General features: G+C 45.9%; 1 protein-coding gene across 1 annotated transcript in view; it reads left to right on the forward strand.

Annotated features, from left to right (window-relative positions):
- The window catches only part of zdhhc21 (zinc finger DHHC-type palmitoyltransferase 21), a 23,177-nt gene extending 10,548 nt beyond the window's left edge, over positions 1–12,629 (forward strand). Inside the window, exons 6-9 of the mRNA XM_012822046.3 lie at positions 3,460–3,598; positions 4,833–4,949; positions 8,102–8,145; positions 8,358–12,629. Coding sequence (XP_012677500.1) covers positions 3,460–3,598; positions 4,833–4,949; positions 8,102–8,145; positions 8,358–8,490 — 433 coding nt within the window. The 3' untranslated portion in view covers positions 8,491–12,629. The remainder of the gene's footprint in view (positions 1–3,459; positions 3,599–4,832; positions 4,950–8,101; positions 8,146–8,357) is intronic.
- The last annotated feature ends 7,371 nt before the right edge of the window (positions 12,630–20,000 follow it).

Consider the following 20,000-nt stretch of genomic DNA (forward strand, 5'->3'; position numbering starts at 1 on the left):
TTGTGTGTGTGTGTGTGTGTATGAGTGTGTACATATCAGTATGAGTGTGTGTGTGTATGAGTGTGTACACATCAGTAGCTGTGTGTGTGTGTGTGCATGTGTGTGCGTGTGTGTGTATACACATCCGTATGAATGTGAATCTGTATGCCTGTGCAAGTGTGTGTGTGTGTGTGTGTGTGTGCATGCTTGTGTGTTTGTGTGTGTGTGTGTCTTTAAACCAGTGAAAAATAGTTCTCATGTCAGGGCAAGATAACACTGCAGCGGCTGGTCTGTCTGATCTGTGGCCAGGCCGTGTCTGTGCATTGTGTGTCGTGTGTGTGCATTGTGTGCAGTGTGTGTGTCGTGTGTGTGCAGTGTGTGTCCTGTGTGTGTGCCGTGTGTGTGCAGTGTGTTTGTCGTGTGTGTGTGTGCAGGCTCTGGGGGAATGTGCATCGGTTGCCTGCATGGGCCTTAGTATTGAACCAGAGACATGGGCCTTAGTATTAAACCAGAGACATGGGCCTTAGTATTGAACCAGAGACATGGGCCTTAGTATTGAACCAGAGACATGGGCCTTAGTATTGAACCAGAGACTGGGGGCTTTTACTACTGCTTCATTCAGGAGAGGGAGTCAGAGAGATTATTTTCATCTTTTATCTTTCTTACCGTTGGTAAAATGCTTTATCATGCAATATTTTATCTGTATTATTTTCATCTTTTTAGTGCTATCAATCAAATACTTTTTTTTGTTTTAATTAATCGCACAACTTGCTGTGACTAATCACGATTAATCTGAAACTGAAACTTGTAATAATGGATATTTACATGTTAAATAATTTAATTAATGTAGAATCAACACAAAGGAGGTATATTTAAATTCAAATACTATTGTTTAATAGCATCTTTAATCTTTAATCTTTAACTTTAAACACAGATTCTCTCTCATGTGAACTACAGATTTCCAATAAAACCATTAAGGCCATTGTTGTATGTGTAGTATGTAAGCTGTTAAGGGACTTTTATTTTGAAATGGGGATTGAGATAAAGACGCTGAGAAGCAGAGAAGAGAGACTGACTTTTGGGGATGGAGATACTTTGGAGCGAGCTAGCAAAGAGGTCAGCTGGTCGGGAGTTAGAACGTGGTGTGCAGCCCGTTGGGTTAGTTGTAAGTTGAAGTGCTCAATAAACTCGCAAGCTTGTGAATTCAACTAAGCTCTGTGCCAGGTGTACGTTAGATGGCCCCAGATATTTTAACCTTCACATGTTATTGATATTATATTTATATATTACATATGATATTTGAACCTTCACATATGTACGAACAGAAATTATGACAAAGCCCAGACAGCACATTAATTGCGAAAGACATTTTAAGAATTTTTTCATATTAATCGCAAAAATTCATATGTCAATTTTGACTTTCGTACTGTTGGGAAAATGCTTTAACTTACATCATTCATCATTCATATCATTCATCAAATATCAGTTGCATACAGTACATTACTGTGCAAACGTTTGAAGAAAAAACAATGCTGTGATGTGAGGATGCTTTCAAAAATAATGACATCAATAGTTTTTCATCAATCAATCAATACAGTTTTCTACGGTACTTGTCTGTGAAGTTGTTTCAAGCTTTTCAGAGAGCTTGCCACAGTTCCTCAGTGGATTTAGACCATCTTGATCCACTCTGTCTCTTCGTGTGATCCCAGGTAACACTGGTTTCTGCCAGTCCTGAGCTGATGGCCTTTAGTTTTTCAGTCTAGGGTTAGGCTCTGTTACTTTATTAGTCTTTCTTTATGTTTCACTGGAATACTTTACTGTTTAAAAAAAAAAAGTTTATGAAAATATAAAATATGATATTTCTTAATTCCACATTAAGGCAAATAAGGTTAGAAAAAAACACTCCAAGACAAATGTTTTGTTAAACAAATAAAGTGCCTGAAAAGTTTACACAGTACTGTATACTGCCAGATATATTTTTCATACTTATATTTCAAATACTATAGTGTGTCTGTTTTTCCGTATACAGGATGAATCATACTTTCCTCACCCATTGAGAAATAATTTACTTAATAAGGGCTAACTCATTTACCAAAACTGGTGTACTGTTGATAACATAGCCTGCTAGCTCCTATTAGCAGCCAACCTATTTAGTCTATTTATAGATTAGCGCCATGTATTATCTTAGCAAACGGTTTTCGAGACAGGTATTTCTAGGTTGGTCTAGTTTAACTTGCACGACTTGTTTAGCAACCGTGGCCCAAGTGGTCACATGAATATTTATGAGATTAGCCCTATTATCGACTGACTGAGTATGAGAAAGAAGAGAGAGAGAGAGAGAGAGAGAGAGAGAGAGAGAGAGAGAGAGAGAGAGAGAGAGAGAGAGAGAGAGAGAGAGAAAGAGAGTGACTGACTGACTGACTCCCATTGAGAGACTATGAGGCCAAGAAGAGAGAGAAAGAGAGAGAGAGAGAGAGAGAGAGAGAGAGAGAGAGAGTGACTGACTGACGCTCATTGAGAGACTATGAGGTCAAGAAAAGAAAAGATGAGCAGAAACAAGCAGTTGTGATGTCATGAGTCACCCTTGAGGCCTTGACCTCTGTTCACTAGGAATGTCCAGAGTGGAGCACACACACTGACCACACACTGGCAACACACTGGCCACACACTGACCACACACTGACCACACACTGACTCCCATACTTCATGTCTTCAATACCTGACAAAGAGATGTTAGTTTGGTTTGTGTGGGTGTCTGAGAGAGAGTGTGTGAAATATGTTTGAGGATGTACATCATTTAAGGTTGCACATTCATTTGCTTGTTTACTTTCTCCCTTCTTTCTCTCTTCACATTTTCTCCTTCTGTATCACACGCTTTTCACACCTCTTTTTTCCCCTTATGTCTCTCCTCCATTCTTGTGCTCTCGCATTCTCTCCCCCCTCCCATCGAACCCCCTCTCTCTCTCTTTCCATCTCCCCTCTCTCTTTCCATCTCCCTCTCCTTCTCTATCCATCCCCCTCTCTCTTTCAATCTCTCTCCCTCCCTCTCTCTCCATCCACCCCCCTCTCTTTCAATCTCTCTCTCCCTCTCTCTCCATCCATCCCCCTCTCCCTCTTTCAATCTCTCTCTCTCCATCCACCCCCCTCTCTCTCTCTTTCTACATTCATACCCCTCTCTCACCCTCTCTCTCTCTCTCCATCCACCCCCCCTATCTCTCTCTCTCCATCTCTCTCTCTCAAATTCAAATTCAAATTCAAAGAGGCTTTATTGGCATGACTGCATACAATACAACGTTGCTAAAGCATGTTTACATAAAATGTACAAGCACAATTAACACAAATAAATAAAAAACAAACAATAAATTATAGGTGGTAACAATGTGGTATAGAAACATATAACAGGTTCATTGTTAATTATTAAACATTAATTATTACTCTCTCTCCGTCTCTCACTCTCTCTCTCTCTCCATCCCTCTGCAGGATTAATAACTGTGTAGGAGAGGACAACCACTGGCTCTTCCTGCAGCTGTGCTTCTACACACAGGTGTTGAGTCTGTTCACACTGGCGCTGGACTTCTGCCAGTACTACTACTTCCAGCCCCTGGCTAATCTCCGCCAGGTAAGACCCGCCGCACACACACACACACAGACACAGACACACACACACACACACACACACACACACAACGCTACACCACACTGGCAAGAACCAGACCCGGGATGGTTCTGAGCTCTGAGTTCTGATCCACTGCTGCCGCCACCGCTTGGAAAACCAGCTGCGTCCAGCACCTGTCTCTCTCTCTCTCTCTTGCACTCTATCTCTCTTTCTCTGTCTCTCTCCTTCATTCTCTCGCTCTGGGTGCCATGACCTTAAAATCACATTAAGTCTTAATAAAATCTCCCCACCGAGGCTTCACTGTGAACACAGCCGAGGCGAGGAGAGGAGAGGAGAGGCAGCCGAAGAATTAAGCCTCTAATTCCTCATTTCCTGTTTTTGTTTACTGTTCGCACTCCTGTGTTTGTATGTGAGTGTGTGTGTGTGTGTGTGTTTGTGTGTTTGTGTGTGTGTGTGAGTAAACGAGGGGTCGCAGCTGGGCTGTGGAAATCAGAGAGAGGATGCTGAATGGCCGCAGAAGCATCTGCCTCCCATAGATAATGCCCTTATCTCCGGCGACGGGGAAAAAAAAAGCTTAAGTTTCCCACGCTGCACGGCGCGGAACGTTCTGGAATGGCAGTGTTTGCGAGCGCTGCGTGGTGATGATAGTCTGCGAAATGAGCCCCCAGCGAGGCGAACAATCGGCCTCGTCAGGAGCACACTGAATCACCATCGCCGCTAAATAAACCTCCCGTCTCAAATCCCCCAGAGACGCCGCGGATATGTGCTTCGCAGATTAACATGGTAGAGTAGAGATTAGGGTGTGTGTGTGTGTGTGTGTGTGTGCGGGTATGAGTGAGTGTGAGGTGAGTGTGAGTGAGTGAGTGTGAGTGAGTGTGAGTGAGTGTGAGTGAGTGAGTGTGAGTGAGTGAGTGAGTGAGTGAGTGAGTGAGTGAGTGAGTGAGTGAGTGAGTGAGTGAGTGAGTGTGTGTGTGTGTGTGTGTGTGTGTGTGTGAGGGTATAAGGTGAGTGTGTGTGTGTGTGTGTGTGTGTGTGTATGAGTGTAATCATATCAAATCTCTGAAATGCCTGTTTTCTACCCTTCCCTCTTCTTCTGAACTTTATTTCCATTTCTCCCTTTTTCTCCCTGTCTTTCTTTCTCTCTAACTCTCTCCTCCTCTCCTTTCTCGCCTCCTTCTCCTTTCCAATTTTTGCCCCTTGCTCTCTCTCTCTCTCTCTCTCTCTCTCTCTCTCTCAGGAGGAGTTTACTGGTCATCACGAGTTGGCTCTGCTGCGTGTGTCGTCCTTCATGGGGCTGGTGATGTTTGGGGGCATGGGCAGCCTGTTCTACACCCAGCTCACCGGCATCCTCTCAGTGAGTGCCTCTCCCTCCCCCCTCTCTCTTCCTCCCTGGTTAAAACACTGATGCATCACCCTCTGACACCCACAAACTTTACACACACAAACACTTTTTCAGAAACCACTTGGGGCTGAATTGGACCCTCTTTCTGCTGCATACACAGACATCTCCTCTCAGCCATAGCTGCATTTGGGGGAGTATAACGTGTCCTGCCAACGGCCCTGTTGTGGGGTTAAAGGTTCCGGTTCCCCTTCTCTCACACCTCCCATGCTGGTGCAGAGGTTCTACCATTGCTCTCCCTCTTCTGGTTTGGGTTAAGGGTTCTGGTTCCCCTGTCCCCCCCCCTCTGGTTGAGTCGGTTGCGTTGCGGAGGGAAGCACGGGCCGTGGCCCAGGGGGGCAGCGGGAGGATAAGCGCTCCTGACTGTGATCCCTTAATTGATGACTTCATGTGCAGGCCGCGGCCAAAAGGATTAGCGCTGACCTAGTTCAGATTGGAAACGCCTTGAACACTTTAGAGAGCAGCGCAACAAGCATAATCTCACTCCCCAGCGGCCGGTCGTGCACACACACACACAGACACACACACACACAAACACACACACACACACACACACACACACACACACACACCCATCCACCAGGGCTTCCATGCCACCAGATGTGGGCACAGACACCCCACAAACACTCCACATCCTCAGGGAGCTGCCCAAGAAGGGGCAGAAGGGGGGGTGGTGGGAAAAAGAGAAGACAATAGAAGGGCAAAGAGAAGTGCCTCAAAGGAGGAGGGATGGGAAAGGGGTAACTGGTATTGTTGTTGCATTTGTTTGATTGTTTGTTTGGGGGTGTCTAGAGCATGCCTAGTGTATTTCAACCTCTGAACTTTAACCCCGACAGCACATTGGGTTTTAAACAGACCCTAGGGAGGTCATCTCATTAAAATTACACCACATGACAAAGACGAGACCATCCTGAGACCTCTGTGAGGCCTCTTTCAAACCCTTGTCAGACTTGTTGTCCTATGCTATGGCTTACTGATGGGTTTTGTCCCCTTGCTGAAATCTGCGCCCATGGGTCTGATGTCAGTGTAAAACACAGAGGACTGCAGACTGCACCGCTAAGGGTAGGGGTAGTTAAGGCATTACTAATAAGAGTTTAATAAGACGTTGTTTTGTTGTCGTTATCTTTTTACGTCTGGGTTTGGTAAACGAGCACACATAACTCGAACATTGACACATTGACCATCGTGAAGACCAAAGAAATACAAATATGAAACCACAGCATTGAACCCTGAGGGGGTCCCGGATCCCATTTCTTCGCCCAGACTTTAGACGTTCCAAAGAGATGTGTCTCTTTTCTTCATGTCAGAGCTGCTTTCTGCTGTGTCACAGGAGAGGGTGTTTAAGTCTGAGAGAAAAGGACACTGGAATGGTCTAAATGTCCCTGGAGGACTGATATTATGACGACTGGTGCCTGAAGCGCATGACACGCCTGTAGTCCATCATCTAGACAGCCTGACCCTGCCATTCACTTCTATAGCCCGGAGACATTCCCAGCAGTCACACACACACACACACACACACACCCATACACACACATGATGCCATAGTGTGGCCCTAAGGCACTCCTTCCTCAGCACCATCCTCCTGTCATACACCCACACGTCTTTCACACATATCCTGTCTCAAATCACACTCACACACACTGTCACAGTCATCCCCACATTCTGCCACACACACACACACACACACACACACACACACACAGACAGACGCCACACACATACGTACATACACACACTTTCTCACGGCAACCTCTCTGTCACCCCCCCCCCTCCCCCGCCCCCATCAGCAAGAGCCTTTCAGTGAAGTGTGGTTAATCCCACCTCATTACCATATGCCCGCATCTCTCCTTCTCTTCTTCTCCTCTTCTTCCTCCTCCCCCCCCCCCCACACACACACACTCACACTCATTTTGGGGGGAGGGGATTTACCCCCATCCACCCCCCCCCCCCCCCCTCCGCACGTCTCCATTGTACGCGGGGCAGCTGCCCCTTGCCCTGTGCCAACTTGGCAAGGTGAAGGCTCGGAGGGATTCGCACTGGTGTCAGCTGCACTGTCCTCCATTGTCGCGCCATCCTGCTCCCCTTTTCAACCCATCATCCTCCTCTCTACACACACACACACACTCACACACATACACACACACACACACACACACACACACACACACACACACACACACACACACGCTCATGATGCCCAGCCTGCGTTCTCAGCGTGGGAACCGCGGCGCAGGGGTGGTGGGGGGGTTGCAACATCCAGGGATGTGTTGGCAAACACGCTGCAGGGCATCACGACTGGCACAGGTCCCGTGTGAGTGTGTTTTAAGCCTGCGTGTGTGTGTGTTTTTTAATGTGTGTGTGTGTGTGGTTTTTTTGTATGCATGAATATATGTGTGTTAGTTTGAGCATATGGGGGTGTAAAACGTGGTCAGCCATCTAGAGATGTTCAGATGTAGTCTACTGGCTCATGTCCACTATAGGCTGAAACACCAGTGTTTGGGGGGAAACCTCAGCCTTATTTTTGTGTCCATCTCTGAGGCTGGACCGGGGCCACGACCCAAACGGACTCAGGTTGGTCCTAGAGTAGGGCAGGGCCGAATCAAGGCTCAACGAGGGACTTTTGGAATGGAACGCAACGCCACAATAAAACCAGAGAAATTTGAGAGAAACAGATAGGTAGCATCAGTTTAGGTTGCTTAGCAACGGAAATGACTTGGCCCATATTTGTAAAGAATAATAATCTAAATAATCTATCTACGGATAGATCAAAACTTCAAGAAAAAAAACACTGTTTCCAAGAACTTCATGACGCATTTAAATGTCTTTCTCATTTCTATTTTGTCTCTATTATGTGTTTGTATTCTTTATTACTCACACGACTTTTGCTAAGCACAACTTAAAACTTTCTAGTGCTGATATTCTCTGTTTGCGATACTCCAACTCCTAGTGGAATCAGAAGACCCAGGCTATATTCACCAATGCTTAAGCCAGAGGAAGGACCCCGGGCTTCCCCCGGTCTTTAGTGGAAAAAAGGCCACACATACATGTGGTCTGACTGTTGTGTCGCGGTCTCATTGTGGTCTCTTTGCTCTGGCGTTTCGCAGGACACTACCACCATAGAGAAAATGGCCTACTTCAAGAACGAAGTGTGAGTAGAATGTCTTTGTGCTCTTTTTTCCCCCGTGGTCTTTTCACTCAGTACGTCCCTCCATTTGGGATCTGTCTCATTTATCCTCTCTTTCATCTTTGTGTCCCTTCATTCTCCACTTCCCCCTTTCTCTTCCCTGTCTATTTTCATTCTCTCTCTCCCTCTCTCTCCCCCTCTTTCTCTCTCTGTCTCTCTGTCTCTCTCTCTCTCAGTGTCCCTAGCAGGCGTCCATGGCAGCAGACCCTGGCTGAGGTGTTTGGCACGCGCTGGAAGCTCCTGTGGTTTCTCCCTTTCAGGAGTCGACGGCCTCTAGGGGGCGCCTTCCACCCCCATGTCCATGTGTGAGCCCCCTTACCTCCCTGCCCCCGCGCCCATGTGTGAGCCCCCTTACCTCCCTGCCCGCTGCCACGACACAGCGCTGAACTACGGCCAAAACATTCCTCTCTCGTCACTCCTCTCTATCCCTCGCTTCCCTCTCTCCCTCCTTCCCTCTCTCCCTCCTTTCCCTCTCTCCCTTGCTTCCCTCTCTCCCTCATTCCCCTCTCTCCCTCCTTCCCCTCTCTCCCTGAGCTTGTCCTTGTTTTACCCTGTCTTCAACCCTCTTCCTCTCCCCCAAACTCCCAGCCCCACAAAACCTGCTTTCCTGGGCAGAGTCCTCCGAGGTGGTGCCGTCTCCTGGCTGTGCGTTGCCGTTCTGGAGGTTAGTTGGTGGCAGGGCCAGGTTAGAGACCGCAATGGACTTTTGAAGGACTGTTGGCAGCGTTGCACCGCGTAACTGTCCAACCCCCTTGCTGGAATACGGATACACACACGTGCACGCACACACACACACACACAAACACACATGCAAGGGGACACAGGGTGAAGCCCCAGGGTTTCTAGAGATGGCCTTTTGTGTGTCTTCGTGCCATGGCTCTGAGCTGTGTTTTTACACAAACACACACACACCCACACACACACACACACACACACACACACACACTCAGCCAGCGGGGTGCCACGGCGACCCGCTGGAAGCGGGACAGCGCTGTTTCCTGGGTAACCCTCATTTGTTGGGCGCTTGGCAGGCCCTACCCCTGTGTCATGTGACCTACTCTGGTGGTTCTGGCAAGCGGACGGGGCAAGCTGGGTCAGACTGTGTGTGTGTGTGTGTGTGTGTGTGTCTGAGAGAGAGTGTGTGTGTGTGGTGGGGAGGGTTGTGTGTGTGTGTGTGATGTGGAGGATTGTGTGTGTGTGGGTGTGTGGGTGTGTGGCTGTTGTCTGTTGTTGTTGTCTGGCCCGACAGCACCAGGATTGACGACTGGAGCAGGGTCTGTGACCCCTGGCAACGGCAGGACAGACAGGGAGCGGGTCCAAATCAACCCCAGAGTCAGAACCCTGCTGCACACACACACACACACACACACACACACACACACACACAGCCTTACACTCCCACTATAAACACACACAATGGAATATGTCCAAAAAGGCCTGAATTAGAACACCCCTTTCCGTATATAAACACACACACATACTCACACAGGCACACTGTAAAAACAGACACACACACACACACACAGAAGCTGGGGAGACAGTCTAAACTAGCCTGATTCATACACACCCCCTTGTACAAAGCCAAAAATACCACCAAGCACACACAGCCAAATTTTCATACAGCCTCTCACACACACACACACACTTACACACTTACACACACACACATTGCAAACACGGTCCTGCCAAAAACGCCGCTTTGACCTCAGTGCTAACTCTGCCACACACTGCGCCCCGGCCTGTAGCCAGCGCTGGGCCAGATCAGAGCCACGCCTGGCCCAGAACGAGCGGCTCGCTGGCATAGTGCTTCACGTTTCTCTCAGGACTCACTCCTACTGATGCTCTTACTCCCTTACTCTTTCTCTTCTATGCCTTTGTCTTTAATTTGACCTCATTGGTCTATTTGATGTGGTTTTTTATGTGCCTTTTAAGAATGCTCCACTCCACTGTTTGCTGATGTCTTGATGATGGTTTGATGATTTTATTTGTCTTTTAAATTGTTCTGTTGTGACTGAGCTGTGTGTGAACCCTGGCTGGTGGCTCTCAAATGTTCTGACTTACTGACTGGTTTTCTCTGAAGGGAAGGCGAGTTGAATGAAAGGCCTGGACTGATCTAGTGTAGGCTTCACGGAGAGCTGGAAACTGCCCCATTCCTGCCTACTGATGGGGCAGTACCATTCCCATCTCTATAGGCCCATGCTGCTGCTGCTGCCATGCTTATTAATTACTAAATGTCAAACAGAGATTTTAAAGATGCACTGTTTACAAACTCTACACAACACTGGCTTGCCTTGGTAGTCCAGGCCGAGGAGATGTTTATAGTGATGGCCGGCTACAATGACTACTGCTTCAACAACACTGTAGAATCCTTAGATAGACACCACACTCTACTGCCCAACCTAGCCCATAGCCCATCTTATTGTCCCTTTCTATCACTCCATTCTACTGCTCCACCCTATCAACCCACTCAAATACCCCACCCTACTGCCCCACCCTATCAACCCACTCAAATACCCCACCCTACCTCCCCACCCTATCAACCCACTCAAATACCCCACCCTACCTCCCCAACCTATCACCCTCTCTACCGCCCCATTCTACTGTCCCATTCTACCACCTCGCTGTACTGCCCCACTTTGTTTTTCCTTCCTATCACTCCACTGTACTGCCCCATCTTATTGCCCCTTCCCTGATGTCCCACCCCACTGCCCCTCACCCCTGCCCCATGCCACCTCTTAGAGCATTAAGTGCCTCCACAAGAGTATAAATAAGCATTGAGTGTGTTCTGTCCAATACAGAAGTTAACTTAACACCTCCATTAGCTTGACAGTGAAGATGTTCTATTTCTCCTCAGGAGCACAGGCACACACACACACACACACACAGGAGTAGCTCTCAGAAAACACCACTCGTGAGTTGAAGGAACTGGGCATGTAAATTGTGAACAAGGTGACAACAATAATCTAGGAATGGCTTTTTACTTCCTTATGCCTGCTGTGTTGCCATCCAGGTGTTGCCAAGGAGACGTGTCTATGTGCACTGGAATATCTTGCAAATTATCCTTTATTGGTTTATGTTTGATGTTTTTTGATGCTTTTTTTTCTTGTAATTTACCAAGAAATCTCACTGTCTTTTTTGGTGAATCCAATTTCTGCTTAAAATCTTAATCTATGGTTCACCACATATGTTAATTCTGTTCTGGGGGGGCTCTGTCGCTATGTCGATACTGCTCTGAGATAGATGATTCATGGTTGATCTGTGTGTCCATATCTGTTTGAGAGTCTTCCTTTTCACATAAGACTCCACACTGTCTTGTGTTGCTGGTAACCGTTCGACGGATGCTTATCTCCCTGGTGTCGCGTTAGCTGCTAGGCTAGGCATGTTTTTCCCCCCAGGCTGCACCTGTGGATCCAAAGGGCATAGTAAAACGTATAGAGCTCAGACGCCGTGATAGTCACATGGAGATCTGGCCACAACCAAGCACGCAACACACAGGTGCAAGGGGTGTTGCTTTTAACATGCTTACATGACTTGTATATCACTTAAGAAGATTGTCAGGTCAGATCTCCATTTAGCTGTTCACCTAAGCTCACACCTTAAGCGTTAAGGCGACTGCATCATGCAGTCGCCAGAAGCTACACAAGACGCTACTGCGCCGGTTCATGTCTGTCCACTGTAAAGCAATAACTGCTAGTGTTAGAATGCTAACAGGCTAGCACCGCCACTGTTCTCCCTTAGCTATGGCCGGGTTTGACTGTAATCTGCATGTAGGCTAATATCAGGGCAAAGTTCTGTTAGTATCCCTTATTTCTACGTCCGTGCTTCAGGATGAATTCAGAGTAATATAATCAGTGGTAGTAAATGGTGAAAGTCAATGAAATACAGTCAGACAGGTAGAAGACTAGACTAGACTAGGACTATCCAAATGAAATACAGTCAGACGGGTAGAAGACTAGACTAGGACTATCCCAATGAAATACAGTCAGACAGCTAGAAAACCAGACTAGGATTATCCCAAGTAGTGACTGACTCAGGGATGGACTTGACTGAGTCATTCCTGACACAGCTGCACTCTGGGATTGTTTTTGAATGTGTTTTTTTTTTTATTATTATTTTTTTTTAACCACGCTGTATTTCCCTTCAAATGCCATATCTTACCAAAACGATAGGTCACACAGATAGGTCACCACTTATATCACTTTGAACACTATGCGAGGAGACATCTGTGTGTATATATATAGGTATATATTATTCAGGATTCCTATGAAGAAGAAATATCTTTAACTCTTGGTGTCCTGCCTTCTATTGTTTCGATTGTTCTTGGTTTCACTCAATGCTTTATTGTTACTTGGTATTATGGGAATAGTCTGTACATGCTATAAATTATATCTATATGAAATGCTATTTATTCCATTATTATTTTTCAAAATAAATGGTGATTTATACAGTTTATGTGTTCTGTGCTTTCTTTTTCACACTTTTCTCCTAATGTAATGGTTAAGAAGGTTTATTTTAACATCCAAACATATGTATGAAATAAATGTTACGTACAGTGCTAACAATTATGTTCTATTATTACACAGGTCCTCAGAATGTTGCAAAAAGGTCCTTTTGAATTTAATGGGCTATCCCAATGTTCGGAGGTCTGATGTTTCTTTATGTTGACGGCTGCAAAAAATTAATGATCGCTGCAATTGGCAACAGATTTTGTTCTTCTTATTCCCATCTTTCGTATCATTCCTGAAGTAAAATATAATAAGTGGGATAATGTATAGTCAGGCGGTCAGTATTGGAAAATCAATCCTTTCAGGACGAAACAAGAAATACCCCGACTCACTGTCCGTCCTGTTGGGATGGATTTTCCAATACTGACCAGCTCATTGTGGCCTGGCCTCTGCAGGTTAAACCTAAGCGACCTAACTGAGTCCCCACACACAGTATCATGACACCTCTGCCAAGTGAATTCCTTGCCACATCATAAAGATATCACTCACATGTTTAATTTACTTTAAACTGGGTGGTAATGGACCCGAAACAGGGTCTAATTTGGGGTCGTTGAGGTCATATTTACATACATTCTTGTGCTCAGCACACGCTCTGTCCTCCGAGAAACTTCCAGAATGGACGCTGTAATTACAATTCCACAGAGGGGGCTGTCCTGGAAAACAAGCCTGGAGATCCTGGAGGGCCACGCAAGGCCTCCCCTTCTCAATCCCATCCATTTGTTTCTCTTTAATAAAGAGGCTCTCTGCGTCCTGAAGTCATCCCATCTGCTGAGGACCCCGGGCTGTCAGTCACGGAGGCAGGGTTATTTGCACAGGCGAACACAAATAAATCCTGGGCAGTCCTTCCTGCCATGACCCCTCTGCACACCAGCCCCCCTCTCTCTTTCTATCTCTCTCTCTTTCTCTCCCATCCTCTCTCTCTCCCTCCTTGTCTCTCTCCCCTCTCTCTCTCTCAATACCCCTCTCTCTCTCTCTCCTCTATCCCCTCTCTCTCCCTCCTTGTCTCTCTCCCCTCTCTCTCTCCCTCCTTCTCCTGCTTCTTCTCTACACGCCCGAGGCCCAGAGGGAAATGGCACGGCCTTGAACCTCTATCACAACATCCCTTCCCCTTCTCTCTTTCTCGTTCCTTGTCTGTTTTTCTTTCTTGCCCCCTCCCAGTTCCTAACTTTAGCAGCAGACCTGTGTTACGGCTTTTTCATTTCTCGCTTCACTCTCCTTTCCTCCATGTTTCTGTATCACAACATTGCTTCCCATCTTTATCTATGTCATTTTATTTACCTGTTTTTTTTTACCTTGCTCTCTACTCCCATCCCTCTCTTTAGCAGCATACCTGTGCTTACTGCTATTTCATTTCATCTCTTCTTTCTTTCCTTCCCTCCCTGTTTCTCTCTCTTCTCAGAGACCCCCCCCCCCCTTCTGTGTTTTTTTTTAATTCCTCAGTGACCTCTCGTTTGGTGTCATCCTTCCACTTGACAGAGCACTGAGGTTATTTGTTAAGAAGATCTTATAATCTTAGGGGTCAATCCACATAACTGCAAGCAGATGTCCCTGGAAGGGATCGTTCTAGGATGTTCTGGAGGCTAAAACTGGCTCTTTCAGGAGGATGGCTCTATTGTAGAGTGAGAATATGTATCATTAGTAGGAGAAGGATTGGGAGTTGGGAGGAGCAGCTTTTCACACCCCTGTCGTTCTAGAGTGTTCTTTAGGCAAGCAGGCCTTTGTGTGATGGCTTGTGCTGCTGAGGAGTGAGGATACATTCATATGATGGGATAACTGGGTTCATATGATGGGATAACACTACTATGTGTGAGGAGTTAGTAGATTTTCACACTTGTCCCCTCCTTGACGTGTTTAAACTGAGCAGAAGGAGGGTGAAGGAGAGGTGAAGAGGACAGGAGAGGTGAGGAGGATTGGAGAGGAGAGGCGCTTTTGTAAAGTTAGCTAATTGGCTTCTGGGGTTGAATCAGGTTGGATGGAACAGAAATGCCACTGATGGTGGCTCAGAGACAGTTCACACCTTGCTACTTGGTTCATCTTGTTCAGTTCAGTTCAGTTCTATAATTGATCCAATCTGTCCTTCTCACCTACAGTCTATTTTAAGTGTTTTAGTGAAGTGGAAAACTAAATCATTTAACTTCTTATTGCTTTAATCAGATCCAACGCACGTCTAAGGATATTGCATCATGGAAAATCATGCTTGGATTCACATCTTTGTGAATTTTTCATCTTTGTAATACCTTTCATCAGAGACTTTAGATCAGGAATTATGCTGCCATTGTATATATGTAAATGCTATCAATAACCCCATTCACTCACCCAGTGTATTTAGAGTGTGTAGGAATATTTATTGTATAAGATGGACAAGGATGAACTTACAAGATATGAATTGATTTTTTTTTTTTTAAAGTTGGCAGCGACAATTGTTGCTTTTTGAAATTGGAAGTTTTTTTTTTGGTTGACCAGGGTCTTAGTAAATGGGCGTCGTACCATACAGGTAAAAGCATTCTGATTTAGGCAGGGGTCAGACAGGGAGGTTAAATTTGATTGGCTATAGGGGTCAACCAAACAAGGGATAGGTGGGAGGTGCTAGGTGTTAGGTAACCTTTTAAAAAGCCAAGCGCAAAAGTATCTACTAAGATTTATCCAGAATTGTATCTTCTTATTGTGAATGTATCTTCTTATTCTAAACTGCAATAAAGTCTGTGGGAGCAACACAACTAAGTTTCGAGTTTCTGATTGAGAAGGTTGTAGAGGACCTGCAACAAAGAGACGACAAGTGCTTGTTATGCTGTTTGGAGACAGTGGTGCTTAGAGACAGTGCTGCTTAGAGACAGTGGTGCTTAGAGACAGAGCTGTTTGGAGACAGTGCTGTTTGGAGACAGTCCTGTTTGGAGACAGTGCTGTTTGCAGACAGTGGTGCTTAGAGACAGTGTTGCTTAAGGCCCCGTCACACCATGACGTTCTGGTTTACCTAAATTTATATCTTAATCTATTGATCAAATTGATGTTTCCTAAAGGCCCCGTCACACCATGACGTTCTGGTCAACGTTCTATGATGTTAGAGGAAACGTTGGTAATCATCCATGGTCGCTGGTATTGCGCCAGAAGAGCTTTGTGTGAAAGCTGGTGAACGCTGTAATCGTCGGTAATCGTCGGTGATCGGAGGAGAACGCTGGTCCAAAAAAAAAGTTTTGAATATGCACAAAAGTTCTCATGGAGATCAGCGTTCTTCAACGTTTAATTTAAACGCTGGAGAACTTTCGTGGAACGTTTTATTAACTTTGCACGATTTTAGCTATGGTAGTCAGTCGTTGGTAGGGTAGACTGAGTACAGTTGATGCACCCGAAATAACTTATGTGCGCACTGCGCAGCAAAAAAATCCTGAGACGTGAATTTTAGTTTGGACATGCCTACTAACATCCTCTTTGATCCAGGGAAATTTGAGCACCTAACCCATCTCTCGTAGGAAGATATCGGCGAAAGTTTTTTCACCAAGGGAAGATCTTGATTTTATCATGTCCCTTCTACAATTAATATGTTATTAACCATACGTGATCAACAAACGCAACTTACATCATTGCAAAAGTTATTCTGTGCACTATAAATCGACATATGCAATGCTATCATGTCATGCAAGGTCATTGCATAATCTAGCGAAAAGCGGAGTGGAGGGTATATATGCTTGCTTGAGCCCAGCATGAAGTAGATGTACTGAACTTGAACATAGCTGAGCACTGTTATAGCTGGTGCTGTTCCATGGCAGATGGATATGATACGAAGACTCTTGTGACATGGACAATGTGTGTGGATGTGTTGATGTTTTCTAATAATAAACATTGAGAAACACAAATTCAGTGTCAAATTTAAATCATTTATTTTAATAACATAAAACCCCAGGAATAACGCCCGTTATTTCGTAAATCACAGTAATAATAACAGTAAATCTTCGTCCGAAGACATTGCTAGTGAAAGAGGCTTTGTATTCTTCCTACTTTCAGCAGCATTTATCATCTTCTTACCTGCAGCAGCGCTAGTAGCAGACACGTCAGCACACGTTTGTCGCGCACCAGTGTCGCTGTTACATGCTCCTCATGCGTGAGTCCCACGCTAGTAGTCATGCGTCAGTCCTACGCTATTCTTTCGTTAAGTCACACGCCAGATGTGTCCACATCGCCCTAGAACGCTCGAAATTGAACGATTAGAAAGTTCAGAGAACGTTGACCAGAACGTCATGGTGTGACGGGGCCTTTAGAGACAGTGGTGCTTAGAGACAGTGGTGCTTAGAGACAGTGCTGTTTGGAGACAGTCCTGTTTGGAGACAGTGGTGCTTAGAGACAGTGCTGTTTGGAGACAGTCCTGTTTGGAGACAGTGGTGCTTAGAGACAGTGCTGTTTGGAGACAGTGGTGCTTAGAGACAGTGCTGTTTGGAGACAGTCCTGTTTGGAGACAGTGGTGCTTAGAGACAGTGCTGTTTGGAGACAGTGGTGCTTAGAGACAGTGCTGTTTGGAGACAGTGGTGCTTAGAGACAGTGCTGTTTGGAGACAGTCCTGTTTGGAGACAGTGGTGCTTAGAGACAGTGCTGTTTGGAGACAGTCCTGTTTGGAGACAGTGGTGCTTAGAGACAGTGCTGTTTGGAGACAGTGGTGCTTAGAGACAGTGCTGTTTGGAGACAGTCCTGTTTGGAGACAGTGGTGCTTAGAGACAGTGCTGTTTGGAGACAGTGGTGCTTAGAGACAGTGCTGTTTGGAGACAGTCCTGTTTGGAGACAGTGGTGCTTAGAGACAGTGCTGTTTGGAGAGCTTTGCTTTGAAGCACCTGCTGGGTTTCTGATCAGCCTGCCATTACTTATGCACTGACACGGGCACAACAAACAGGCAGACCGACCTTTGGGTTCAAACATATGCTCTCCACTGGCAATCTCAACCACCAGCTCTCCTTATGCCTGGTCTGTGTGTGTGTGTGTGTTTCTTTGGCCCACACTCTGACAGGAGGAGAAATCCCTAGTCCCAGGGCATTCCTAAAATTTCACACCCTCACCAGTGCCACACCTATTCAATATTCATGCCCAACCTTTATTAAATTCAAACGGCTCAGATATACACTGCCTTTTAATGATCGATATAATGAGAAACACTCACAATATGGGGCATGTGTTAGGGGGTTAATTTATTCTGCTTGTGACCTTTGACTGTTTCCAAGTCCTTTTGAAAATGATGAGGTGGGGTGGGTTGGGTGGGGGCATATTTGGGGATTACAGCCTTGTGTGTCACTTGGCACAGGCGAATGACACCAGAGTGTTGTGTGTGCATGCCCCCCAGTCTCCCAGTAGACCTTTTGGCCGTCTGATGCCAACCGTGGGCCAGTGGCCATGCCCCTGTGTGTGTGTTCCCGCTTTGGTGTGCCATCCCTGCGGCGTGTGCCCTTGCCTCTTTGGCGATAGGCATGGTGCCACTGGGCATGGAGTGCGTGGTGTGATACCAGAGTGCCTATCTGTGGTGCCAACTGCCCTTCCTGGTAGACATGTGCCGGTGATTCCCAGTGTAGACATAAACCACGGCTGGGAAAACACACACACACACACACACTGTCGAGAGAGATTAGGCTGATCTGCTCCTGACAGTCTGAAGGCAAGCCAGTGGTGGTCACCAAAAGCCTGGCTGGTTGGTTTTGGCACCATGGCATCACCATGGCAACATTTGAACACTGTGTTTAGCATCTGTGTTCAGTGCTTGTGCTCTTCCTTACGGGCTTCGGCTGTCAGTGTGAGCATATTGATCTTTCATATCGATGTGTGTGAATGTCTGTGTGTATACATCTTTCAGTGCGTAGGTGTGTCAGTGTTAGCATATTGATCTTTCAGTGCGTAGGTGTGTTAATGTTAGCATATTGATCTTTCAGTGCGTAGGTGTGTTAATGTTAGCATATTGATCTTTCAGTGTGTAGGTGTGTTAATGTTAGCATATTGATCTTTCAGTGCGTAGGTGTGTTAATGTTAGCATATTGATCTTTCAGTGTGTAGGTGTGTTAATGTTAGCATATTGATCTTTCAGTGCGTAGGTGTGTTAATGTTAGCATATTGATCTTTCAGTGTGTAGGTGTGTGTGTGTGAGCATATTGATCTTTCAGTGCGTAGGTGTGTTAATGTGAGTGTATAGATCTTTGTGTATTATATGTCTTTATTTAGATGATTGTCAGCCTTTGTAGACCTAGATCTGTGTGTGTGTGTGTGTGTGTGTGTGTGTGTGTGTGTGTGTGTGTGTGTGTGTGTGTGTGTGTGTGCGTGTCTGTGTATACCTGTGTATACCTGTATATATAGTGTTTGAGTGTGTTAAGGTGTTAATTTAGACCTTTGTGTATGTAATTGACTTAAGGTTAAAGACCTTTGTATACCTTAGTATTAACCTTGCTAATGTGGGCATCTACATCTGTGTGTGTTTATGTGTCTTAATGCACACATTTACTGAGTGTGTGTATATGTGTGTGTGTTTGTGTGTGCTTGGATTTATCTTGAAGTGCAGTATCAGTTATTGGGATCCACAGACTCTCTGTATTCTCCACACACACACACACACACACACACACACACACACACACACACACACACACACACATACACACACACACACACACCCACACACCCACACACACGCACACACACTCATGACTGCAGGGTTCACATCCAGAGAACTACACAGGTGTGTGTGTGTGTGTTTGTGTTTGTGAACTAGACAGGTGTGTGTGAGTGTGTTTGTGTGAACTACACAGGTGTGTGTGTGTGTGTTAATGTGAACTACACAGGTGTGTGTGTGTGTTTGTGTGAACTACACAAGTGTGTGTGTTTGTGTGTGTTTGTGTGAACTGCACATGTGTGTGTGTGTTTGTGTGAACTCCACAGGTGTGTGTGTGTGTGTTTGTGTGAACTACACAGGTGTGTGTGTTTGTGTGTGTTTGTGTGAACTCCACAGGTGTGTGTGTGTGTGTGTGTGTTAATGTGAACTAGACAGGTGTGTGTGTTTGTGTGTGAACTACACAGGTGTGTGTGTGTGTTTGTGTGAACTCCACAGGTGTGTGTGTGTGTGTGTGTTTGTGTGAACTCCACAGGTGTGTGTGTTTGTGTGAACTCCACAGGTGTGTGTGTTTGTGTGAACTACACAGGTGTGTGTGTTTGTGTGAACTCCACAGGTGTGTGTGTGTGTGTGAACTACATAGGTGTGTTTGTGTGAACTACACATGTGTGTGTGTGTGTGTGTTTGTGTGAACTACACAGGTGTGGTTCCTGACCTTTGGCAGCCATGTGGAGCTGGTCCTCCTT

The sequence above is a fragment of the Clupea harengus genome, chromosome 18 (assembly GCF_900700415.2).
Source record: "Clupea harengus chromosome 18, Ch_v2.0.2, whole genome shotgun sequence".
NCBI lineage: Eukaryota > Metazoa > Chordata > Actinopteri > Clupeiformes > Clupeidae > Clupea > Clupea harengus.